The following is a 27,700-nucleotide window of genomic DNA, read 5'->3' as shown; positions in this document are numbered from 1 at the left end:
CTGTTTGTCACACAATCATTTACACCACTTCTAGTAGAGCCCAACAGAATCCTTAAGATAGATTAAGTTTTGTTCCAGTTTTAGTTTTACTTTCCTAACTGAGACAAAAATACTGCCTGGTGATTTTGGGTGAAAAAATTCAAGTTCAAAAATAGTTGAAAATCCTTTAAACAATATTATTTTCAGTGTTAGCTTTATTGCAGCTCAATCTGATTAAAATCATCTGTTACATGGCTCTGCCTGAACATCTGAATGTGCCGCAGTCAGGGTCACGTTCAAGTGACCTCTAGATGAACCAATCAGAGGCGCGCTGGCAAAAGTTTGCCAGAGGATCGGAATATCATGGTTGATAGATAAATAGCGAGGGGGATCGAACAGATTAGTTTTCCAAAACAAATATGGCGGCGGGAACTGACGTTTCTACGACGCCAAGGAAAATGTACCCATTGGGTAATAATTGTGTAGGCAACACTGCCATAGTCTTTCTTCTCTAATAAAGCTTCGAATATCTTTATCTGTTCGGGTTTCATACGATCAATCTCAAATAACTTCAGAACTTTCGCATCATTCTCATCAATGTCCGCCATATTTGTTACAACTCCGAAAGCCCTTTTGAAAGAGGGTCTCTGATTGGTCAAATTTAATAAGTATTTATAAATATAAAGGTCACCTGAACGTGATCCTGACCGTGGCACTCTCAGATGTTCAGGCGTAGTACGAAGTTAACGAAGCCATGTAACATATGATTTTAATCAGATTGATTGCATCTTTGCTACACCCTGGTGTTAGCACACAAAGAAAAAGAAGGCAAGGAGATCTATAGCTACAAGAAATGGAATGCATACCTACCTTCATTTCATAAAACCTCAGGAGCAAGTCCCAGGCATGCATCTGTTTAGTTACGGCTGCTGATCTGTTTGGGATGCAGCCAAATGGTACTACGCTAGTACTTTGTCCAATCTATGTAAACAATCACAACATTATTATGATCGTACAGCATATACAATAAAATCCCAGCCTCTAGGATGACCTAAAGTGCCTGTCTCAGGATACACATTAAGGTACTATAAAATAAGTTAAAAAAACATGGAATTAAATCATGTAATAAGCATAAAGAGTATTAAGGTATTGTAAAGTGTGAAAACATTCACGCTCAACAAACTACAGAAAATTGTGATACATAGTGAATCAGTGTTGTTCTTCTTAAACTACTTTTCTTGTAACTCTCTGATTAATGAGAAAGGGTGAAAATTAAACATTCAACAATGAAATATGGTACTTAGCTACACATTTAGGCAAAGCATTTTCAAAATATGGAAAAGGTACTTTCTGAGAAATTAGAAATTGAGCATGAACACAGAATTTGAGATAGGAAATGATTATTTTTAAACATGTCCAGGTCTTATCAGCAGCATTTCCTCATGTATACCATACACAAGATGACAGGGCCCTTTTCTTTTAAACGGTTGAACCGGTTGGACCTAGTAATTTGATGCTGCTTTCAGGAGGGTCTAGACAAAGCCTTGCAAGGCCTGCATAAACAGTTGCAGATTTTGCAGGTCTGCCAGGATATATACCTGAAATTGTTACATTAAAAAACGGACAAACCGGTTGTTCCGCATAAACGAACAGGCTCCAAGACACCTACCTCCATGAGTCCATGCTGCATGAGGTCGCGGATGGCCATGGACAGATCTTTTCTCACCACCTGGGTTAGAGCTGGGCTGCTCTGCTCCTGGCTCTACAGTAATAAGGAACATGTTCAATGTGACCATTCCTACTCTTATCTACAAGTCAGATGTGAACGGTTCAGCTTTTGGCTGCTACAGATGCTGCATCTCTCATCCTGTCCAGGTAAATCTTGACCTCTCATACACAACTGTCCTTTCAACTCTTAGCCTCCTACAATCCTATCAACTCTTAGCCTCCTACAATCCTATCAACTCTTAGCCTCCTACAATCCTATCAACTCTTAGCCTCCTACAATCCTATCAACTCTTAGTCTCCTACAATCCTATCAACTCTTAGCCTCCTACAATCACTGAAATGCTTATATTTTCAGAGCCAATAAAGGTGACACCTTCCTCTTCTATCTTCCACAAAAATACATGTGACTTTTCTTCTATATTTAATGCAAATAATGTAAGGAGTTGTACCACTTGTCTTAGCCTGTGAAAGTGACCATCTCTTCTCTCTTCCCCAAAAGACTTACCTGCTTCCCCATCATCTCCCTCTAGCCCATTCTAACCTTCTCCCTCAAAATATTTTTTTTAGAGCTATTCCTGTAAACTTTTGAAGGTAACCCTCTCCCACTTTTACACTGACCAATCTTTTTGAAAATCTACACAGGTGACTAACCTCCTCTCACCCTGTAAGAGGGATCCCCCGAAAACTCATTCCTGATCAACCTCCTTCCAGACAGAAAGGGGATCCCAACTTACAGCTGTCCCACCTTCTCCCAGCCGATGTCCCCACGACGCAGCTATTGTTTACTTACCTCCTCGGAGTCGCTACCATATTCATCCTGATTCTCCTGCCTCAAATCCTTTTCATCTTGCTGCTCCTTAGCCAGTTCTGCAACTTTTGCAACAGCAACTTCAAGCCGGGCCCTCAAATCACTGCAATTATAAAAATATAACTTTGTTAATATCAGCATTCTTTAATAACTTCTAGTTTCCAATTACTGGTAAAATGTTTTGCTTGTCCTATTATACCTTACAGCTGCTTTATGTTAGTACTGACCGATTCATTATACCTACCCCCAGTGGTTACCCTTGGTTATCACTGACTGATTCATTATACCTACCCCCAGTGGTTACCCTTGGTTATCACTGACTGATTCATTATACCTACCTACCCCCAGTGATTACCCTTGGTTATCACTGACCGATTCATTATACCTACCCCCAGTGGTTCCCCTTGGTTATCACTGACTGATTCATTATACCTACCCCCAGAGGTTACCCTTGGTTATCATTGACTGATTTATTATATCTACCCCCAGTGGTTACCCTTGGTTATCACCGACTGATTCATTATACCTACCCCCAGTGGTTTCCCTTGGTTATCTCTGACTGATTTATTATACCTACCCCCAGTGGTTGCCCTTGGTTATCACTGACTGATTCATTATACCAACCTACCCCCAGTGATTACCCTTGGTTATCACTGACCGATTCATTATACCTTCCCCCAGTGGTTTCCCTTGGTTATCACTGACTAATTCATTATATCTGCCCCCAGTGGTTACCCTTGGTTATCACCGATTGAATCATTATACCTACCTACGCCCAGTGGTTACCCTTGGTTATCATTGACTGATTTATTATACCTACCCCCAGTGGGTACCCTTGGTTATTATTGACTGATTTATTATACCTGCCCCCAGTGGTTACCCTTGGTTACCACTGACTGATTCATTATACCTACCCCCAGTCGTTACCCTTGGTTATCACTGACTGATTCATTATATCTACCCCCAGTGGTTACCCTTGGTTATCACCGATTGATTCATTATCCCTACCTACCCCCAGTGGTTACCCTTGGTTATCACCGATTGATTCATTATCCCTACCTACCCCCAGTGGTTACCCTTGGTTATCAATGACCGATTCATTATACCTACCCCCAGTGGTTGCCCTTGGTTATCACTGACTGATTTATTATACCTACCCACAGTGGTTACCCTTGGTTATCACTGACTGATTCATTATTCCTACCCCCAGTGGTTACCCTTGTTTATCACTGACTGATTCATTATACCTACCTCCCCCCAGTGATTACCCTTGGTTATCACTGACCGATTGATTATACCTACCCCCAGTGGTTACCCTTGGTTATCAATGACCGATTCATTATACCTACCCCCAGTGGTTCCCCTTGGTTATCACTGACCGATTCATTATACCTTCCCCCAGTGGTTTCCCTTGGTTATCACTGACTGATTCATTATACCTACACCCAGTGGTTATCCTTGGTTATCACTGACCGATTCATTATACTTGCCCCCAGTGGTTACCCTTGGTTATCACTGACTCATTCATTATACCTACCCCCAGTGGTTACCCTTTGTTATCACTGACTGATTCATTATACCTACCCCCAGGGGTTACCCTTGGTTATCACTGACTGATTCATTATTCCTACCCCCAGTGGTTACCCTTGTTTATCACTGACTGATTCATTATACCTACCTCCCCCCAGTGATTACCCTTGGTTATCACTGACCGATTCATTATACCTACCCCAAGTGGTTACCCTTGGTTATCACTGACCGATTCATTATCCCTACCCCCAGTGGTTACCCTTGGTTATCACCGACTGATTTATTATACCTACCCCCAGTGGTTACACTTGGTTATCACTGACTGATTCATTATACCTATCCCCAGTGGTTACCCTTGGTTATCACTGACTCATTCATTATACCTACCCCCAGTGGTTACCCTTTGTTATCACTGACCGATTCATTATACCTACCCCCAGAGGTTACCCTTGGTTATCATTGACTGATTTATTATACCTACCCCCAGTGGTTGCCCTTGGTTATCACTGACCGATTCATTATACCTTCCCCCAGTGGTTTCCCTTGGTTATCACTGACTGATTCATTATACCTATTCCCAGTGGTTACCCGTGGTTATCACTGACTGATTCATTATACCTACCTACCCCCAGTGGTTACCCTTGGTTATCAATGACCGATTCATTATACCTACCCCCAGTGGTTACACTTGGTTATCACTGACTGATTCATTATACCTATCCCCAGTGGTTACCCTTGGTTATCACTGACTAATTGATTATATCTACCCCCAGTGGTTACCCTTGGTTATCTCCGATTGATTCATTATACCTACCTACCCCCAGTGGTTACCCTTGGTTATCAATGACCGATTCATTATACCTACCCCCAGTGGTTGCCCTTGGTTATCACTGACTGATTCATTATACCTCCCCCCAGTCGTTACCCTTGGTTATCACTGACCGATTCATTATACCTTCCCCCAGTGGTTTCCCTTGGTTATCACTGACTGATTCATTATACCTATTCCCAGTGGTTACCCGTGGTTATCACTGACTGATTCATTATACCTACCTCCCCCCAGTGATTACCCTTGGTTATCACTGACTGATTCATTATACCTATTCCCAGTGGTTACCCGTGGTTATCACTGACTGATTCATTATACCTACCTCCCCCCAGTGATTACCCTTGGTTATCACTGACGGATTCATTATACCTTCCCCCAGTGGTTACCCTTGGTTATCGCTGACCGATTCATTATACCTACCCCCAGTGGTTGCCCTTGGTTATCACTGACCGATTCATTATACCTTCCCCCAGTGGTTTCCCTTGGTTATCACTGACTAATTCATTATATCTGCCCCCAGTGGTTACCCTTGGTTATCACCGATTGAATCATTATACCTACCTACGCCCAGTGGTTACCCTTGGTTATCATTGACTGATTTATTATACCTACCCCCAGTGGTTACACTTGGTTATCACTGACTGATTCATTATACCTCCCTACCCCCAGTGATTACCCTTGGTTATCACTGACCGATTGATTATACCTACCCCCAGTGGTTACCCTTGGTTATCAATGACCGATTCATTATACCTACCCCCAGTGGTTACCCTTGGTGGTCTTTTTTAGGACATTCCTCTGAAAGTCTCGACTGCCACAGCCAAACTGACTTAACAGGAACATTTGTAGCACTGTTATCGTTCTCCTCATAAATGCTGTTGTCTCACGAATGTTCTGTAATTCAAATAAAGTCGTTCAGATTACAGAAACAGGCAAAAGTCATCCTTTTTTGTTCTGTTGTTCTTGAATAGAAATTGTTTGAAATACTTCTGTGAAATTTAAATATTGGTGAGGCCATTTATTTGGATTAACTTCATAGCTCTCCACTTCACCAAAATACAATGCAAATACATGTACTGTGATTCCAAGTTTTAAACATTTCGTGAAGGCAATTTATTTGAAGAAAGGTAATGGTCTTCTCCCAAGAAGGCATAAATCATTAATATAGGTCCCAGGGTTCATAAGAAGAAGCTTTTAAGTTATTTCGACACATCGTACCATTGACCTTGCACATGGGTGTCAATTATTTACATAAAGTCAACTCGATGTCTCCTTAACAAAGCAAGCTCTATGATAGACCTTTGGTTCTTTAGAAGTTGTGTCAAGAATAAAGTTGACACTGGACAAATGGTGTGTTTCATCATAATCTCACAGACGCTTTGTGCCAGTACAGCTACAAACTGTCGTTGATTCGGCTACGCTGTAATTAAGCGTATGTACAATAGTTGTTATGTATGTACCAAAATGACTCGTCATTTCGGTACATATATAACAACTATTGTACATACGCTTACAGCGTAGTCGAATCGATATCGATTTTGTGGACAATGCGTACACATTTTACACCTTTGTGTGCATTCGCTTCACTGGTCATTTGTCTGATGGAGGTGACAGTGTACATTTCGTACTAGTCATCGAAACGTCACATAGAAAATCTTATTGATTGTTACCAACCTGAAGAAAATGTTTAGAAATACATATTGCTATTATGGGACAGTCAAACGGTAAGGTAATTTAAGGTTAGATACTGTATACTGTATACCGTGTTCCCCTGGTCAAACTTTCACCCTTCATCAGAATAATCCACATTCACCAAGTGTTAATTTCGCCCTTCACATTTGATAACTAGGCGTAATACGTTGTTAACCAATGTTGGCTGTAATTATCAATTTACCCTCATAACCGCGGCGAAAAAAAGTCTAATTTAACTTGCAGCAAAAATTTCCCTTTATACAGTAGACAAATGAATAAAACAATAAGCCCAGTGAGACCACTGAAGTAGTGTGTACCTTGGCTCTGGCCTTGCCGTCCTTGAGAGAGGGTCGTCCACTATGTGGAGCCTTACAGCAATCCTTTCCATGGTCAGATCCTTCATCACCAAACTGTGACAACACAACAGGATCAATTAAATGAACATCAAATTGTGGAAATCTGGTAGATTGCTGGTTCTTTATACTGACAACCTTCTTCTGTGATACACCCTTGCTACTCTTACAGACCGATGAGATGAATTTGTAGCACAGAAACAATCTAAGATGTATAACAAGGAGATAAGTATGATAACATAAACAATATGATTAACAATGTGACATTGTGTCGTTTGATACTCAAACATGTTTCTGATTGTACTTTTGGTAACCTTTTTTTCAAATTATCCCATGATAATATTTTCTTAAATAACATGTCTTTCCCCTAAAATTGTCATCCTATCCTACAACAAAACTCCACCAAACAACATGTTTTCCCCTTGAAAACATCACTATCTTAAAACAAAACAATGTGCCCTCATAACAACAACAAACCCCTAGAACTTAAGTTTCTCTGTGCCAATAGGCGCATAAGGCTTCCAGTCAAGCAAACAGGCCATTATTGCTGAGGGGATTGTAATAAACATACTAGATGTTAAGTACCCCACTTTTATAAACTTGTAGCTATATGATCATTCTGTGGCCTCACGAGGATTTTATTATACATTCACTCTGAAATTTTTCAAACAGTTATAAATGACATCAACTTTAAAACTTACCTACCTTTTATTATAACATCCCAACAAAACCCACACTAACTGACATGGTTACTTACCTACCTTTTATTATAACATCCCAACAAAACCCACACTAACTGACATGGTTACTTACCTACCTTTTATTATAACATCCCAACAAAACCCACACTAACTGACATGGTTACTTACCTACCTTTTATTATAACATCCCAACAAAACCCACACTAACTGACATGGTTACTTACCTACCTTTTATTATAACATCCCAACAAAACCCACACTAACTGACATGGTTACTTACCTACCTTTTATTATAACATCCCAACAAAACCCACACTAACTGACATGGTTACTTACCTACCTTTTATTATAACATCCCAACAAAACCCACACTAACTGACATGGTTACTTACCTACCTTTTATTATAACATCCGAACAAAACCCACACTAACTGACATGGTTACTTACCTACCTTTTATTATATAACATCCGAACAAAACCCACACTAACTGACATGGTTACTTACCTACCTTTTATTATATAACATCCGAACAAAACCCACACTAACTGACATGGTTACTTACCTACCTTTTATTATATAACATCCGAACAAAACCCACACTAACTGACATGGTTACTTACCTACCTTTTATTATATAACATCCGAACAAAACCCACACTAACTGACATGGTTACTTACCTACCTTTTATTATAACATCCGAACAAAACCCACACTAACTGACATGGTTACTTAAACTAGAACTGTCCTGGGGGGGGGGGACTAAAAATAGTCCCGTTGTATAGCCTGTTTGTCAACAGGAGATAAGAATCATCAGCTGGTCATCAGTTAGTCGTTATTTACGTTTGAGAACATATAACAAACGTAACATCAATTCTAGAAAGAACAGCCAGATTACAGAAGTATTGTGTTCTTGTTGAATGTCAGTATTCACTGTAATGGCAGAAGTTAGTGAAGGAAAGTTGTGACTCCATGTGATTGAGTTTAATAAGCACTTCAAAAGATGATATGGTATTTATATGTAGAAATAATATATAACCCAGCTTTGAAGATATGTGTAGAGTTGAAGAGATGTAAGCTACCCTTCTTAGTCAAAATGTTTGAAGGGGGCATGCATGTTTGTGGCCTGAAATCCAAGTCAACCACTTGTAGGGTTGTAATTTCTCATGATATATTATTTGGTTTGTCCACCATATGTTATGTAATTTGGTGACAATTTCAAAATCCTCAGCAGAAATTGAGAACTGCCCGACACACTGCAGGGATATTCCTGGAGGGGGCCATGGGGCCATTGACCCCTCTATTTTTCAATTTTCCCTGCACTGTGTAACTATGTAATGTATACATCAAACATGATGTAAGTGATTGTATCATGTCATGGGATTAGACAATGTTTCTGTAACACACTTAACATAATACGCCCGTCACACGTTTAACATAATACGCCCGTCACACGTTTAACATAATACGCCCGTCACACGTTTAACATAATAAGTCATCACATGTTTAACATAATACATCGTCACACGTTTAACATAATACACCCGTCACACGTTTAACATAATATGTCGTCACACGTTTAACATAATACGTCGTCACACGTTTAACATAATAAGTCATCACATGTTTAACATAATCCATCGTCACCCGTTTAACATAATACCCCCGTCACACGTTTAACATAATATGTCGTCACACGTTTAACATAATATGTCGTCACACGTTTAACATAATCCGTCGTCACACGTTTAACATAATATGTCGTCACACGTTTAACATAATAAGTCATCACATGTTTAACATGATACATCGTCACACGTTTAACATAATACACCCGTCACACGTTTAATATAATATGTCGTCACACGTTTAACATAATACGTCATCACACGTTTAACATAATACGTCGTCACACGTTTAACATAACACGTCGTCACACGTTTAACATAATACGTCGCCACACGTTTAACATAATACACCGGTCACACGTTTAACATCATACGTCGTCACACGTTGAATGAGCAGTTGTTTGTATCGTTGAAATAAATAAAATATTTGTGAGTTATTGATGTTAAATGAGAAATAATTCAACATACCTGGTAGATCAATGAGTACAATAAAACATCTTGGAATGCATTTAGTATTGCATTAATGAAACCAAGGGGAATAAGTCTATTAATTATTGACAGAACATTGTGATTACACTAACTCCACTGATTCAGGGGGCATAACTCTGTAATTAACAGTCGGATAATGTTGTTTATCCAACTTGTTTGAGCTCTGTAATTAAACTTTCTATGAAGTTTGAAGTTAGTCAAATCTCAGTGTCAAGATAATTAAAACCCAAATTATAGCGTTAAGTTGGTCAAATCTCAGTGTTAAGCTAATTACAACCCAAATCATAGCGTTAAGATAGTCAAATCTCAGTGTACAGATAATTGCAACCCAAATTATAGCGTTAAATTAGTCAAATCTCAGTTTTAAGCTAATTACAAACCAAATTATAGCGTTAAGTTAGTCAAATCTCAGTGTTAAGCTTATTACAAACCAAATTATAGCGTTAAGTTATTCAAATCTCAGTGTTAGTTAGTGATGCTTCAAATCTCAGTGTCAAGATAAATACAACCCAAATCATAGCGTTAAGATAGTCAAATCTCAGTGTCAAGATAAATACAACCCAAATCATAGCGTTAAGATAGTCAAACCTCAGTGTCAAGATAATTGCACCCCAAATTATAGCGTTAAGTTGGTCAAATCTCAGTGTTAGTTAGTGATGCTTCAAATCTCAGTGTCAAGATAATTGCACCCCAAATTATAGCGTTAAGTTAGTCAATTCTCAGTGTTAAGCTAATTATAAACCAAATTATAGCGTTAAGTTATTCAAATCTCAGTGTTAATCTAATTACAAACCAAATCATAGAGTTAAGTTAGTCAAATCTCAGTGTCAAGATAAATACAACCCAAATCATAGCGTTAAGGTAGGCTAATCTCAGTGTTAAGCTTATTACAAACCAAATTATAGCGTTAAATTAGTCAAATCTCAGTGTCAAGATAAATACAACCCAAATCATAGCGTTAAGGTAGGCTAATCTCAGTGTTAAGCTTATTACAAACCAAATCATAGCGTTAAGTTAGTCAAATCTCAGTGTTAAGATAATTACAACCCAAATCATAGCGTTTAGTTAGTCAAATCTCAGTGTTAAGCTTATTACAAACCAAATTATAGCGTTAAGATAGTCAAAGCTCAGTGTTAAGATAATTACAAACCAAATTATAGCGTTAAGATAGTCAAATCTCAGTGTCAAGATAAATACAACCCAAATCATAGCGTTAAGTTGGTCAAATCTCAGTGTTAGTTAGTGATGCTTCAAATCTCAGTGTCAAGATAATTAAAACCCAAATTATAGCGTTAAGTTAGTCAAATCTCAGTGTTAAGATAATTACAACCCAAATCATAGCGTTAAGTTAGTCAAATCTCAGTCAATGTTAGTTAGCGAAGCCTCAAATTGCAGTGTTAGGTTAGCGATGCCTCAAATTGCAGTGTTAGGATAGCGATGCCTCAAATTGCAGTGTTAGGATAGCGATGCCTCAAATTGCAGGGTTATCCTATATATATATAACGCCTCAAAATGCTGTGTAAATCAGCAACACCTTAATTACAGTGTTAGTTAGTAGTTAGTCACTCTTCCAATCTCTGGATTACTGAGATTGTATGAAATGTTAGTGGAGTTATGTCCCTTAGTCATGCATTACCCATTAAAACAAATATATTACTTTAGGCAAAGCAAACACTTTAAATGATTTAACAACTTGACAAGGTAGTGCAGTGACCTTACCTCATCCTTTTAACATTTAAATAAAAAATTAAACAGGATTTAAGATCATTTCAGGAGTAATTTCAGGTTTAATTTACATGTTTAATCATCAAATGTTTTACAATCAGATTTAATTTTTTTACACTTACAGTCACGTTTTCTCTAATTTTTTTAAAAAAAATCGAAAATTATCATTTCAAAATTATCTGGTGGTTAAAACCCAATATCAAACCATGGTTTAGACAAAAATACATGGGACTCAACACAAATCATACACCTCTTCAATCAATATTTGCATCCAAATTAAAACCAGCATGCAGCTTTGTACACCAGAAACTTACCATTACTGAGCTATGTAGAGGATAGAAATGAGATGCTTTATATATTGAAGAACCAGGAAACTCCCTATGAAAGTGTGTTTAGACAAGAAATGTAATAAATAAATCTAACGATGTAGTTACATGCATGTATTTGTCAAAATGTTGTATGTTTGTGTAGTCAGGGTATCGGTACAAATAGCTGTATTATTGTAGAACGTTGTTATAAACTTGTATCAGCATTGATATTCACATTGTATACAGAAAACAATTGTTTTTAGATAACAAATATTCAACTTTATTGATACTCTCTCAGAGCTAACATTTTAAGAGCTTTGCATTTCAGATTCTTCTTGGTGTTTTTTTCTACTTGGTACATTATTCTATTACATATATTAATCAGTTTTCCCATATTTTTATAAGTGACAAAATGACACAGGATGTTGAATGTGACCATGTGAAACAAGTTGTTAAGCTAACCTGTTAACTGTGACATAATGACATTAGTCCATAGTGACACTCTAGCGGTTCAATGTGAAGTTGTTGTCAAAATATTGGTTGCCACCTTTTGCATCATTAATTTCTGTGCATCACTTAAATTTGTCAGTTCATCAACAGAATCACATTTACGGAGGAAAGGGTTTTGATTATGCTACATTGACTAATTTTGTGAGTAAATCTGTATAATGAACCTTGTAATAAAATTGAAGTGCTTGGTGTGTCATTCTAAGTTCTAATTAGTATCTGCTTGGTGTGTCATTCTAAGTTCTAATTAGTATCTGCCTGGTGTGTCATTCTAAGTTCTAATTAGTATCTGCCTGGTGAAATTGATAAACTGGAGAGGATGTTAAATGTGCAGACCTATTGCTGGAAGTGAGGATGATTTAACAGTTACTGTAACACTGCTATTAGTCATCACAGGTGGGAGTTACCTTATGAACAGGACAAGTACAGCGTTCCTTGCCAAGAGGTCCTGGACTGCTAGCATCTCCTGGAAAAACAGTAGTGCCATATTTAGATTTAGAATACTAATGCGTAGTTGGTTTGTTTATACTACTGGCACCAGAGTTACAACAGTAACGGTTTAATAAGTATATCCTAACTGTTAACATGGATGGGTTAACAAGACAGTGTCAACCCCACACAAAGACCATGGTGATTATAATTCTCTCACACTTTCAAGAATAGACGGTCTTGGTAGATTAAACACAACAAATGTGTATGTAGAGCACCATTAGTTTGTCTCTGTATCTGGGTTGATGCAGAGAATGTTCACACCAAGTCTTGTAATTACTCCGGTAAACCTGTCCCCACAGGTTGAGGCAGAACATTTTTACAAAAATGATACTGGACTTAAAATGACACCTGATGGTATATATTGCAGAAATTAAAGATAAAATATTACAATCAATCATCCATGTAAGCTATTTCAAACCTAAGAAATCAAATATTTTTGGTAGATCCAAGGTAAATCCTTTCAGGAAATTTAGTTTTGTAAATTTGAATTGACCAGTTTTCTGCTCTTATTATACTGTAGCTATTGGCCATCACCTTTTCCAAATGCACTACATGCATACACTATAATGAGTTCAAAACAATGTTGAGATTCGTCAACACTTGGGAAATTCTGTCATTGGGACATTATTCCTACTGTTATCATGGTTTTGTATTTTTCAGCATCTGTCAGCTATCTAGTCAGATTCCATTTAGTAACAATGCCAACAAAACAGTCATTCTGTCCAGAAACAAGAGGCCCAATGGGCCTGCATCGCTCACCTGGTATTAATCTCACACTTGTAATCTTAAAAGTGGACTAAAATACAGCTACAGGCAGAATATCAGTGTTTGAATCATAAGAGCCTATTAAAAGATTTAAACATATGACGCCTGTGACCTTGAATGTCGAACAAGGACATCAGGTTGAAAGTGGATCAAGGTCATTCATTTGATTAAACTTGGTAGCCCTTCATCCCAGCATGCTACAGGACCAATATCAGTACCCTGGGCGTTTTGGTTATTGAGAAGAAGGCACTTGAAGATTTTAAGACATCTGACCCCAGTGACCTTGATAGTTGGTCAAGGTCAAACATTTTAACAAACTTGGTAGCCCTTCATCCCAGCAGGCTACAGGCCCAATATCAGTACCCTGGGCCTTGTGGTTATTGAGAAGAAGTTGTTTAAAGTAAAAATTTGACGCCAGACAGACGGACGACGGACGACGCACCATAACATAAGCTCACTAGCCCTTCGGGCAGGTGAGCTAAAAATGTTTGGTTAAATCTTAACGTAATACACAATGGTTTCCATATTTTAGTAATTATTACATTTTGATCGACAGTTTACTTTATATTTACCACCTATAACACTACATTTTGATCTACAGTGTACTTTATATTTACCACCTATAACACTACATTTTGAGCTACAGTTTACTTTATATTTACCTCCTATTACACTACATTTCGCAAAACTTGAGCAATATGGACCAATTTAATGTATCAATCATCAAAAATTACTTAAATGTCAAATACAAATGAAAGATGAAATTATTCTTTTTTAAATTATTCAAACAAACTTTGCTCAACAGATATTGTAGGCTAGAATATGCAGTGTACCAGTCCCTACGACAGTTTGTGCTTGTACAGAAGTCTGGTAATCGAAGCTGAAATAAGGTTTGTTAAGTAAATCTGGGTATAGAGCATGCATACATACAGGAATGTCAATAACAGTGAAAGTTTACATAGATATGGGTCTACAAGTAGGAAAGGCAATAGTCTTTGACGCCTAGTAAAGTAGGGTACTATAATCATACACCAGTTATTGACTGTGATTGTATAACTTGTCAATGAGTCGAATATACCAGGTAGTTGGAACTGTTAGTATGACAGGTAAAGTAACTACAGGACTACAGAATACAGTTTCTTGTATTAATGTGTATAAGGTGCAAAGCATCTCTCACCTGGTTCAACTGAATAAGAAACATTTAAAAATTATACTTTGCAATATTTCAAACTAGCAAGCATTGTAAGTACTCACATTAGACAATCAGATCATGCACTTGGTTAAGGCAGTTTATAAGTATACAGAATTTTGAATGGTAGCCAGTGTAGATAAATAATTGTCATGGATATCAGGCATTTTATGAAACCATTTTTCATTAACAAGCAATAGAACAGAATCTGTAGAATAACTTAAGTTTGGAAACTATTAAAATGTTTCTTAAAATTTCACTCTGTTTTCTTAAAATCTGCCATTGACAGTACTGTAAAAATTTACTGTGAAATGAGGTGTGCTAACCTAACTCTGTCACAGTAACAATTCACCGCGATCACAGCGCCCAATCATCGTAAAACCTTACCGAGATCACAGCGCCCAATGGGCGTAAAACCTTACCGAGAGCACAGCGCCCAATCGTCATAAAAGCTTACCGAGATCACAGCGCCCAATCGTCATAAAACCTTACCGATATCACAGGGCCCAATCGTCGTAAAACCTTACCTTGTAGGAAGTCTATAAACCGTTCCAGGTCTGTGATCTGTGTCTTAAGCTGATCCACAAGCTTCTCTTTCACTTTGGCTGGATTTACGATCTACAGGGAGAGTGAAAACAGAGGCATTATACACTAGATTAATGAGAATCTAGCTAATACTATAAAAGTAAACTGTGTGTGACGTGTGACAGGTCTAGGTTGGCTATTCCAATAGAAGTGGTAAAATAGATCGCTGGACTATTCTTGAATTTGACCCATTTTGCATCAACTTTTCCAGGTAAACCTTTATATCCCTGAAATCTGTACCAGGTAAACCTTTATATCCCTGAAATCTGTACCAGGTACGTAAACCTTTATCCCTAAAATCTGTATCTGATGGTTGGCTTTGTCAATGGTAAACTTTACATAATGTAAAGATTATGTACTCTAAAATACACTGATGATTATTTTGACATTTGTTATTAAAGGAACATTGAAAAATAAAATATACTACAATGTCAACATATAAGACAAACTATATCACAGTGTCAACACACAAAGACAAAATATATCACAGTGTCAACACACAAGGACAAAATATATCACAGTGTCAACACACAAGGATAAAATATATCAGTGTCAACACACACAGGAACATATATCACTGTCAACACACAAGGACAAAATATATCACAGTGTCAACACACAAGGACAAAATATATCACAGTGTCAACACACAACGACAAAATATATCAGTGTCAACACACAAGGACAAAATATATCACAGTACCACAGTGTCAACACACAAGGACAAAATATATCACAGTGTCAACACACAACGATAAAATATATCACAGGGTCAACACACACAAGGACAAAATATATCACAGTGACAACACACACAAGGACAAAATATATCCCAGTGTCAACACACACAAGGACAAAACATATCACAGTGTCAACACACAAGGATAAAATATATTACAGTGTCAACACACAAGGACAACATATATCACAGTGTCAACACACAAGGACGAAATATATCAGTGTCAACACACACAGGAACATATATCACAGTCCCACAGTGCCATGCCACAAGGGCAAAATATATCACAGTGTCAACGCACACAAGGACAAAATATATCACAATGTAAACACACACAAGGACAAAATATATCACAGTGACAACACACACAAGGACAAAATATATCACTGTGTCAACACACAAGGACAAAATATATTACAGTGTTAACACACAAGGACAAAATGTACCACAGAGTCAACACACAAGGATAAAATATATTACAGTGTCAACACACAAGGACAAAATGTACCACAGTGTCAACACACAAGGATAAAATATATCAGTGTCAACACACACAGGAACATATATCACTGTCAACACACAAGGACAAAATATACCACACATACACCAACATAAACAACAGGGGTCTACTTATACCTGTCCTACAGCACGATCCACTACCAGTTTTAAATCTTCCATACTGAAACAAAAAGTATTTCCAACATTTTAAACACAAGTTACCCGCAGAACATGTCTGACAAAATACTTCTTTCTACATTGGGAGCTAATGATCTTATATATTATCATCATCAAACATAATCACTTTTTGGACAAATTACATTCAAGAATTTATATCCAATATATTGTTTATCTTATAAAATACACTCAGAACTTACTATTTCATCTTTTCTATTCTGTCAGACACTGAATGACGAGCCTAAACTTTCATAGTGCTACTGAATTCACTACCTAAACTTTCACAGTGCTACTGAATTCACTACCTAAACTTTCCTTGTTAATTTCATCTCCTGCTCATGAAATATAAATGACTTTTCAGCTGTTTGAAGATTTTGTTTGTTTGTCTCAGACATTTAAAAAATATAGTGACTTCAGAATAACACAAATGATTCAATACTATGTTATATGCTATATAATTTATGTTTTAAATGTCTCACAAATTCCTCACAAATACAGAGATAAAATCACTATTTTTGACCAAATCTCACTAAAAATAATCACTGATCTCACTATTTTGCACCGGAAAGTTATGGCATGTATGGTGATGAGTGCATTCTGACACACCCAGGATCAAACACTCTCAATCTGGGTTTTCATCAGAAAAGAATGTTTGTTGTCGGCTGTGGATGGACATGATGACCATTACCTAAGTTTTTGATAGTTATCGAGATCCAAGTCCAGCTTGTTTCTCAGCTCATCAATCACCACTTTCTGTTTCTCCATCATCTTATTTGTTGGTATTTCTGCTTCACCTGTCTGTGATGCAAAAACAGATGACATTATATATAGATTGCAGGAAATCCTGAAAGAAAATTTTAGTAATCAAATTACAGGGTTTAGCATAAACACAGGAAGTATAAAGACACATGTATCCAAAAGAATTGAAATGAAATTAATATATATTTATAACATGTTAAGACTAAAAACAAAAACAAAAGATAGGATAATGAACAGAAAATGTTCTCACTTCATATGCATAGGTCTCCAGGTCTTCTAACTGAGTTTTTAGCTGTTTAATCAGTTCTTGTTGTTTTTCTCTCTGTTCTGATATCTTCATCTCATGCTCTCTGTCACTCTACAAGGAAATCATAAAACTTCAGAAACTAGAAAATATATAGTGTAGAAACATAATTACATTTACATGTTTATAACCCATACTAACTAGCCGGCAAAGAGCCACCCCCGCCACCTACAACAGATATACTATTGGTGACATCACTGGACTGGTGACATCGCTGGACTGGTGACATCACTGGACTGGTGACATCGCTGGACTGGTGACATCACTGGACTGGTGATGGACTGGTGACATCACTGGACTGGTGACATCACTGGACTGGTGACATCACTGGACTGGTGACATAGATCAGTGGAGGAACCACATTCTCAAAACATTATTATACTTTCTCTCCAAGTGTTATACATTTTTCTATTTATATAACAGACTATTCCCTGAATGTAATATATTTGAAAATGTGACCTTGTGTTTATTTTTGCAAAAATATGGCACTTATAGTGTATACTTAATATAAAGTTATTCTATAATTTGTTATATTTAAAACTGTACATCAGAACACTGTTTAACAAGGAGATACCTATGAAATATATCATGGTCCCTCGAGGCAGTTACAAAAATGGCTACCAGTGCTTTTAAGAAACATGTACATGTACTATGCTGAAAAACTGACAAAGGAACATGGTACTTACAGAAGTTCATGCCGAATTACAATATCAAGCAATCTAAATAACATACCATACATGAAAAAAGGAAAACATGGTATCAAATAAAACTAAATGGCATTAAATGAAATTCTCTGAAGTAAGTGGAATATTGTTGTAAAATGTGATAGCATTAATGATCATTTAGGACCCTTGTCCCACTGCACAGTGGTTATCCTATATATACAGTAACCTCCCCTTAACTTCAGTGTGGATATAACCGTTGCACAGTTCGGCCAGGACCCTTCCCTAGGCCAGGTAGCTCGATCAGTTAGAGTAATAGTTTAACAATCTTCAGTGTGGATATAACCGTAGCACAGTTCGGCCAGGAACCTTCCCCAGGCCAGGTAGCTCGATTAGTTAGAGTAATAGTTTAACAATATTCAGTGTGGATATAACCGTAGCACAGTTCGGCCAGGAACCTTCCCCAGGCCAGGTAGCTCGATTAGTTAGAGTAATAGTTTACCAATCTTCAGTGTGGATATAACCGTAGCACAGTTCGGCCAGGACCCTTCCCTAGACCAGGTAGCTCGATCAGTTAGAGTAATAGTTTAACAATCTTCAGTGTGGTTATAACCGTAGCACAGTTCGGCCAGGACCCTTCCCTAGGCCAGGTAGCTCGACTAGTTAGAGTAATAGTTTAACAATCTGAAGTCCAGGGTTCAAATACCTGTCTGGCCCCGCAGAATATTTACATTAAGAACACTTTCATCAATTATATTTTGTTCATTTTATCTTTTAGTCCCACAATGTATGGTTTTCTTTTCAGAAATGGCTTATCAAAGCTGCAGTCAAGCCGGTGAAGACAGTTTCCAATACTTATTTACAGTTTTTGGCAGTGGTACAGGGATCCTTAATGACATATAGATATATTATTTAGTAATGCTCATTTAATGATAAAAAGAAGATTATGAACTGAACCATTAAATTTTCATGAAGACTTTGAGCTTCCTGTACGGCCGTTCCCCTGACATCTGGTATTCCTTTGAAGGCAAACTGCTCCAGCTCTTTCAGAAGAACCTTCAAACAGAAAAGATGATTTTTTTAAGTCCTGGAAAAGGCAGTATGTACACATGCTTCAATATTATGACACTGTGCAGTGTGCATTGTGGTATAAATAGTGTAAAACTTTAATCCCTTTATTGTACATCAGGAAACTATCACCCGTCCAACTTTTGTCCTAGCCGGTAAAATCTACATTCATCCGCTGTTGATTTTGCCCTTCACATCTGATTACATATTTTGATTACTAATATTCACTGTAAAATTTAATTTGTCCTCATTGCAGAGGGTGAACAAAGGCCAAAGCTTAATTGGGACAAAAATATCCTGGTATACAGTAGTGATTGGATGCCAGATAAATTCATATGTTACGAATGATAGTGTACATTGTCAGATACTGAAGTTTGCTTTTATGTCATTACAGGATCATTGTTAACCAAACATATGTTTATAGGTAATGTATGATTGACAATGACAAATTAGATACCAAGTACATGGTATAAGAAAGATAAACACATATGTATTTTGGATTACTTAAAGTCAAAGCACTATTGTACCAGTGTTTGATAATGACAATACTGGTACATTGCACATCTGGTTTTCACCTGCTGGAATGGCTATATAGTTGTTGTTTTTTATATTTGTCTGACAAATGAGTACAAACAGATTCTAGTACATATAGCCCTTATAACTGAAGCATTTGAGAACAAAGTGTTTGTATTCTGAAATGGCCTGCATGTTTACCTCCTTGTCTTCAGCATCTGCACTGACAATCTGCTTCAGTCGGAATTGAACCTGAGCGAAATGAGTTGTCAGGGCAAGTAGGGAAGAGTTTAACTGTTCCTGTTCTTCTTCTAGCTTCTCCAATTGTTCTATGTGACTGTAAAAAAAATATGTTTGTTGCAGCAATCCGAGAACAAAAAAGGTTTTGATGATATTGTTTCTTTTGACCTAATTCTGTTAGCAACCTTTAACTTACCAATTTAATCATGTTTTAGGTAAAACTATTTGCAAATTAGAACTGAAATTATATGTCCAAGGGAATTTAATGCAAATTATTTTTCTGAAACTAATTTTGTCTATCAAAACTTAGCATGGCCTTGGAGTTTTGAGCTCAAAAGTAATCCCAGACATCCTATGCCCATTGATTTATTGTTCTACACTTAAAGCAATAAAACCTCATTTTCTATACTGATGTAAGGTGGACTGAACATTTACCATCCACAAGTGATTTCACCATAGTAAATTAAAAATCCTATAATATGACCTACTCTGCCTCTGCCGCATCCCCAGGACTAGTAGTAAATTAACTTAACCCAATCCTATAACATGACCTACTCTGCCTCTGCTGCAGCCCCAGGCACAGGACTAGTATTAAATTAACTTAACCTAATCCTATAACATGACCTACTCGGCCTCTGCTGCAGCCCCAGGCACAGGACTAGTATTAAATTAACTTAACCTAATCCTATAACATGACCTACTCTGTTTCTGCTGCAGCCCCAGGCACAGGACTAGTAGTAAATTAACGCCGTAAATTAACTTAACCTAATCCTATAACATGACCTACTCTGCTTCTGCTGCAGCCCCCGGCACAGGACTAGTAGCAGCAGCTCCAAGTGGGGCCCAGCGCTCCGCTGGTCGGTCGTCCGTCTGTTCATCAAAACTGTCATAGTTGTATTCCACACTGTCGTCTAAATCATTAGTTACTGATGTTTCATCCATCATCATGAATACTGTAAAAATAAAAACAAATACAATAATGTAAAATTGATGTTATAATGGACCAGGACTTTCAGTTGACCCTTGAGATTTAGCAATTTCATAACTTACAAGTTACTTTAAATTACTTTAAATTCCTTAAATTTAGAGGGTCACAATTGCAACATGTACACATATCAAATAGACAGGCGTCATAGGCAGGTGTTTCAAAATCATACCTGGCACTCTCATAGATTTACTTTAGTCCTGATATACAAAAACATTAGAAGAAAAACTAGTAAGCATAACCAAGTGATTAACATCATTAACTCAACAGAACGATATAGACTGAATATTGAAAATTATTACTAATTATTATCCTAAAGTTTGTACAGTTAAGTGTACTCTTCACAGCAGTTAAGATAAATATTGAATTTATATAAATTGTAAAGAATACAGCTGCAACACACTGTTATTTGCTCTGGTATTTGTAGCCTTCTTTTCAGACAAGTCCTAAGCATCATTTTCAAAATGTTGATGTATCCCCTTACTAAGAGATACAGTGGGTTCTCAAAATGTGGATGAGTCTCATAGGACATGCACGAGCTGAGGGCTCAAGTATCTGTGCCCGAAAATCACTGTAATATATTTGTCAAATGTATGCTTTTTATGGTAACAATATAAGTTTTACCGTAATATACATGTACATTATCAAAAGTTTCTAAATCTTTGGATATTATGATTTTCAGGATGAGATTCATCAGTGTTGTATGAATATATATATTATAAATACCAAGTTTGAACACAAACAGTATTTCGAAACTTAATTTGCAAGCTTTCAAAAACATGTTTCCTTTGTCAAATGTACAAATGACCAGTAAGTACTAATACAGTAGATTTCTCTTAATATCACTTCCCATTTGTCAGAGAAAAACATGATATTAACAGAAACATGAACAGAATACATATTAAGTACTAATACATGTATTAATATCCAACCACAGGGATTTGTTCCAATGTCTGAAATACACATGCTATACCGTTTCATAAATGTCTGTGGGCATGTTCGTATCTATTTGTGCACTTGACTGGACACTGGACGATTGACCAATCGACAGGTGACCTCGCTGCACAGACATTTCACACAAATTTCCTGCCACCACTAGCACCGTATAGAAGGTCCTGGGGCTCTAGGCCTTGGGTCTGCATTATTTACTGACGTTCTGCGATCGACGTCGGTATCATTATACAAAGCTGTATTTATCTAATTCTGGAAAGAGCTGTTTGCGGTATGTTTTACTATAACTATATTTAATTAGCGATAGTTATATTTATATGTAAAACATATCGCAGTCAATATATTCTTTTCTATTCCGTTTATTATATATCGGTAAATACATTCCGATGCAAGTTGTATGAAAGGTAATTTTATATGTATTTTCTTGTAGGTTTTCTTTGTATGTCCTCATCGTGAACCACAAATTTAATGAAAGATCATCAAGTTCATATTGAGTTTGACTTGTGTTTCCAATATGTTTATATGCAGGTCTAGTACACTCTGTCGATTGAGCTATATAGCTATAAAGACCTATATAGCTATATACACCTATAAATAATAGCTGTATTGAACTATATTTTCTCAGATTTCAATTTTCATTAAATTAAAGCAAAGTCGCATAAAACAATAAGTTTTATGGTAATGTTGACTACAAAAAGCATACAGTTAGATGTTGGGTTTTTTTCATAATTGTAAAATTTCCAAATTTTTTACATCATTATTTTTTTAAAAGAATCCTTTTATTAATAGCTCAAAAGACCTATTTCCGATAAGTCAATAGAGCTAATATAGCTCAATCGGCAGAGTGTGTTGGACTTGAGGCTGATCTGTTTAATAGCCATAAGTTTTCAATTATTGTTTGTGTTCAAAAAAAACTTAGCATTTATTATTATGATTTTATTTAAAAATGTCATATTTACAAAAAGGTTGACAAAATTATTGTAGAAAATTGTGGAGAATAAACAATTGTATTGTTGAGATACGCTCATCTGGTCCGGATCCGGCGTACAAGATTTACCGGTGACCGACGCTAAATTATGTATGGAGTTTTATATCATGCTGTTTATTGATAATGTCATTTGAACGTTGCTTGCATTACATATCGGTATAATTGACAGTGTTCCTTTCTTTATTAACGATCAACGATGAAATAGAGCCATTCAAATAGTACCTCCAGTCGGGAAAATGTCGGTCTTTAGTCGATCAGCAGGTCAGCTGTCATTTGCGTGGGTGGCACTGCCACTGATCAACATATGCGATTTGTATACTCACTTGCAATACAATTAAACGTAAAATCTGTGTACTCTTCTTCAAAAATCCTATGTAAGTCAGTGAATATACCAGAGGTTTAACCTCTAATAGACCCAGACCGGCTGGGTTGACATCACTGACTTGGCTTGAGTTAGGTAGTCTTCAGATTTGCCAACAAACCACATTATCCGGGGATTTTGGTAAAGTAAAGCTAGAAGCACGATGCAGCAAGTTTCGTACTATATATTTTTGCACTTAAAATCTATTTTCTTTTGGATATGTTTTATTTTTGTTAAGCTTTTTAAGAAATTTAATTTTAAAAGTATCTGTTTTCAACTCATTTGTGTCTATTTTTTTCTCGAATGGATTTTATTTACTAATTTACAGAGTTACCTCCCTTGTGTATATAAATCTTAAGGACCCCAATACTATGAATACGTCTACAAAAAAAATGAAACTATGTTTTGGATTTTTTATGTCATGACTGTTACTAATAAATCATAAATGTAAAGAAAACGATGCATTTGCGGATGTTCTGTGAAAAAAAACTAGCAAGAATTCCGGCGGTTCATGGTATTTGGCCTGTTCCAAATTAATTCAAATGAATGACCCTGACCTACTTTCATTCAAGGCCACAAAAGTCAAATGTGCAGAAACGTTTTATCATTTTTTATATAATAATCAAGAGCCTGGTTAGGACTAACCTAGACCCACCGAACGTGACTGTATAGCCAGCTGTTATTCATTGATGTCGGGCAACATATACATCTCACATACGCCGCGTATATCAGTGTGGATAGCAAGTTAAACACTAACAGACAAACTATTAATTCCATCAAGAAAATATATTTGAACAATCTTTTTCCTTTGAAAAACTTCATAACCCTTCGCTCCATCATATGATTGACCGAATACAATGACCGGACGCCTCTTGATTATCCAGAAGAAATTATTTAAATATGTTACTAGTATAACACAGTTCATCTCTTTGATCTTGAAAGTGGATAAAGGTCATTTAAACACAATTTATAGTTACTTATCACAGCATGCTACTGGTCAAATACCTTGACCATACGTCTCTTGGCTATTCAGAATAAAACGTTAATTAAAAGGTATCTAGCTCTCTGACCTGAAAAGTAGATCAAGATCATTAATTGGAATATATTTAATAGCACTTCAATCCAGCATGCTCCAAGTCATGACATATATCATGATCCAAGGCACCTTAATGTCATTCATCAAATTGAGAGCCCTTACTCAGCATGTTACAGGCAAAATATCACGTCTCTTGGATATTCAGAAACACTTAAAAAGTTCAACACATTTGACCGATATGTCCTTGAAAGTTATACGTCCCTGGTTTAAACTGTTTTTATTCAATATTCAAAGTTAAACATGTTACATACATATATATAATTACACAGGGAATGGAAAACAAGCTCAGAGCTTATTTTAATTCCTTTCCCAAGTATATATTACAGGCAAATAATTCTTCGAGACTGTTGACACCTTAATTACCATAGTAATTTGAATAAGATAAAGTTGAACTTATAACATACATGTATATTTACAGGTGGTGAAAATTGAAATTGAAACATATTACATTTGATGTATAACGCATTAGATTAAAAATCAATTATCAGTGCTTTACGGTATGTTNGGGGGGGGGGTGCACGCACACTTGCACTCACACACCCATGGATGGACGGACGGACCATGAAGGACGGACGATGGCAGTTCGAATACGTACGCATGTACACGCTCAATCACTCATACTCACATATGTACTTATGATATTCATATTTCTCGATATAATGCATTTAGAATATAAATACAATACATGTAATAAGCACTTTCGATTACAATATACAATATACAATATATAGTTGATGTAGAAACTATTTATAATAATAACTACAATAATAAGGTCGTACATGAACATGTGTACAAATTAGGATGACATGTAACTAAACCGTTTACCGAGTTGATAAAATTCTGAACTGACAAAAAGATGTCTTTGTCCTTCTGTACTTCCCCACAGTAGAGTATTTTCAGTAAGGTTAATGTTTTAGCTATTTATAGTATTTTGTCTTATTCTAGTGTAACTATTACATATGAGTAAAAATAATGGGCTTACCTCTAAATTTCTTATAGATAGGTGTTGTTTCAAATTATTACAATCAGTGCCTTATGCATCTTGGTTAAAAAAAAACGTCCTTTTAAGAAAATCCACTTGCACCTAACAGACAGACGACTGAAGTTCTGTGTGGCACACACTTTTGAGAAGTTGAGGTGAAAATTATGCAGCGATGAAGACTGAAAGATAAAAAAAGACCAGTGTAAAAGCTACCGAGAGAGTAATATTGAAGAATAGGCGAGAACGCAGTCAAGAGACTTAAGTGGACCAGTATTGGTCGCATTTTTGAAGGCCCTTGGCAAAAGCGTGGTTCGTCAATGACCCTCAAAGTAGGCATAGTTCAAATTTAATTAAACAAAGTTGAAAGTAAGCAAGTAACACCACAAGCTTAAAATAAAAATATAATCCAGTGTTATTTTAAAAGTGGACCAAGCTTATCTATGTAAACAAACGTAATACCGTAGTACGTCGTCCTGGCATTCTTTTTGTTAAATATGATCACTCTTGACATATTGGGTTATGTTTGAAAGTTTAAAGACATCTAACCATGTAAACTTTACAGTGGACCAAGATCACACATTTAAACAGACTTAACAACATTTATAATTATATCACCACCCTATAGCCATCTCTGTTATTTTGCAGTATTTGTTGAAGTATCTTAACACTTTCAACCCATGTGACCTTGAAAGTGGGTCTAGTTTTTAGTTTAAACATATTTTATTGCCAAGCAAATGGATTGGGCACAATTAGTTATCTAACTTATATTAAGCCCTTTCCCAGGAAATTACAAGCATATATTTACAATAGTAAAACAAGATGGCAGAATTAATATACATATATACACTATTTCATTTTTAAATGCTTTAATTTATAAATTGAAATTATAAGAGAGAAACAGAGAGAGAAAAGGGGGGGGGGGAGAGGGGGATAATAGTCTGTAATCATAATACATACTGTATGACATATAGTATCTGCCTCTTAGAGAGAATGGATATTATGGTTCAATTGAAAGAGAGGGAGAGAAAGGACANCAAGGGGGAGGGGGGTACTAGAATATGTTAGAGTCACGACTGTATTGCTGAGTATGCATGAATATCGTTATGTTTTCCTGTTCCGAAAGAGATGTATCTCCAAATAAAAGTAGATTTAAATTAAGGGGCATATATTCATTCAGTTCACGATAAAGCTTAATTCTTTGTTCGTTGTATTTATCACAGGTAAAAAAGAAATATTGTGTGTCTTCAATAGGGAAACCACATATACAACGTTGGTAATCAATAAGGTTAACACGAAACAGGTCACTTTTCAAAGTACTAGAACGGTTTCTTAATTTTGTATGCAAAATATTATTTTTATTATCACCATAATAAAAGGGATTTGGTACAAGAGGCAAGTTAACGTCTTGAATGGCGTTTCTAAATGATGAGAACGTGGCACTACGTCGTATACTAGTAGGTAACTGGTTCCACAGTCTAACAGTAGAAGGAAAAAAGGATATGTTAGATAATTCAAGTCTGTTGTGAGGTAGGTTGTAGTTGTCAACGTTTCGAAGATTATAGTGAGAGTTATCGATAAGGGAATGGAATAGAGTGTTGAGATAGTTAGGAGCTATATTATTATGGATTTAAAAATATAATTGAAGTTTTCGACGGGATCTCCGATGGGCTAGAGAATCCCATCCAGTTTCATTGTATATAGATTGTCTACTAGTAAACGACGGTAAACCAGTGAAAATACGTCCAGCTTCAAGTCGTAGTTTTTCTAATTTGTCTGAATCATTAATAGAACAACCATCCCAAAGTTCACAACAATATTCTAGAATAGGAAGTATAAATGTTCTATATATTTTATTCAGTGTACGTCGGTTCAGGGTATATTTCAATTTACGGAGGACACTTAATTGTTTAACTACTTTTTTACATATATTGTCAAGGATTTCAAATATTACCTTTTATTTTCCCTATTGAGACCAGTACTGAAGGAGAAGGATCTCAAATATTACCTTTTATTTCCCCTATTAAGACCAGTACTGAAGGAGAAGGGTTTCAAATATTACCTTTATTTTA

General features: G+C 36.4%; 1 protein-coding gene across 4 annotated transcripts in view; it reads right to left on the bottom strand.

Annotated features, from left to right (window-relative positions):
* LOC110448933 (RUN domain-containing protein 1-like) overlaps window positions 1-23,681 on the bottom strand; it is a 37,581-nt gene extending 13,900 nt beyond the window's left edge. Inside the window, exons 1-16 of one of the 4 annotated variants that reach the window (XM_021495446.1) lie at window positions 23,516-23,681; window positions 21,056-21,221; window positions 20,230-20,365; window positions 19,405-19,503; window positions 17,732-17,839; window positions 17,411-17,520; window positions 16,684-16,726; window positions 15,251-15,341; window positions 14,712-14,720; window positions 12,685-12,743; window positions 11,457-11,462; window positions 6,884-6,976; window positions 5,632-5,768; window positions 2,498-2,618; window positions 1,649-1,741; window positions 850-960 (exon numbers count right to left, since the gene is read on the bottom strand). In XM_021495446.1, the coding sequence (XP_021351121.1) occupies window positions 850-960; window positions 1,649-1,741; window positions 2,498-2,618; window positions 5,632-5,768; window positions 6,884-6,976; window positions 11,457-11,462; window positions 12,685-12,743; window positions 14,712-14,720; window positions 15,251-15,341; window positions 16,684-16,726; window positions 17,411-17,520; window positions 17,732-17,839; window positions 19,405-19,503; window positions 20,230-20,365; window positions 21,056-21,216 (1,377 nt within the window). In that variant the 5' untranslated portion in view covers window positions 21,217-21,221; window positions 23,516-23,681. The remainder of the gene's footprint in view (window positions 1-849; window positions 961-1,648; window positions 1,742-2,497; window positions 2,619-5,631; window positions 5,769-6,883; window positions 6,977-11,456; window positions 11,463-12,684; window positions 12,744-14,711; window positions 14,721-15,250; window positions 15,342-16,683; window positions 16,727-17,410; window positions 17,521-17,731; window positions 17,840-19,404; window positions 19,504-20,229; window positions 20,366-21,055; window positions 21,222-23,515) is intronic. The other 3 variants (XM_021495447.1, XM_021495449.1, XM_021495450.1) reach the window with 3 other exon arrangements.
* Window positions 23,682-27,700: the final 4,019 nt, after the last annotated feature.

Source organism: Mizuhopecten yessoensis, unplaced genomic scaffold (genome assembly GCF_002113885.1).
Source record: "Mizuhopecten yessoensis strain PY_sf001 unplaced genomic scaffold, ASM211388v2 scaffold4387, whole genome shotgun sequence".
In the NCBI taxonomy this organism is placed as follows: Eukaryota; Metazoa; Mollusca; class Bivalvia; order Pectinida; family Pectinidae; genus Mizuhopecten; species Mizuhopecten yessoensis.
Note: the sequence above shows the minus strand (reverse complement) of the source record. Positions and strands in the feature narration are given on the sequence as shown.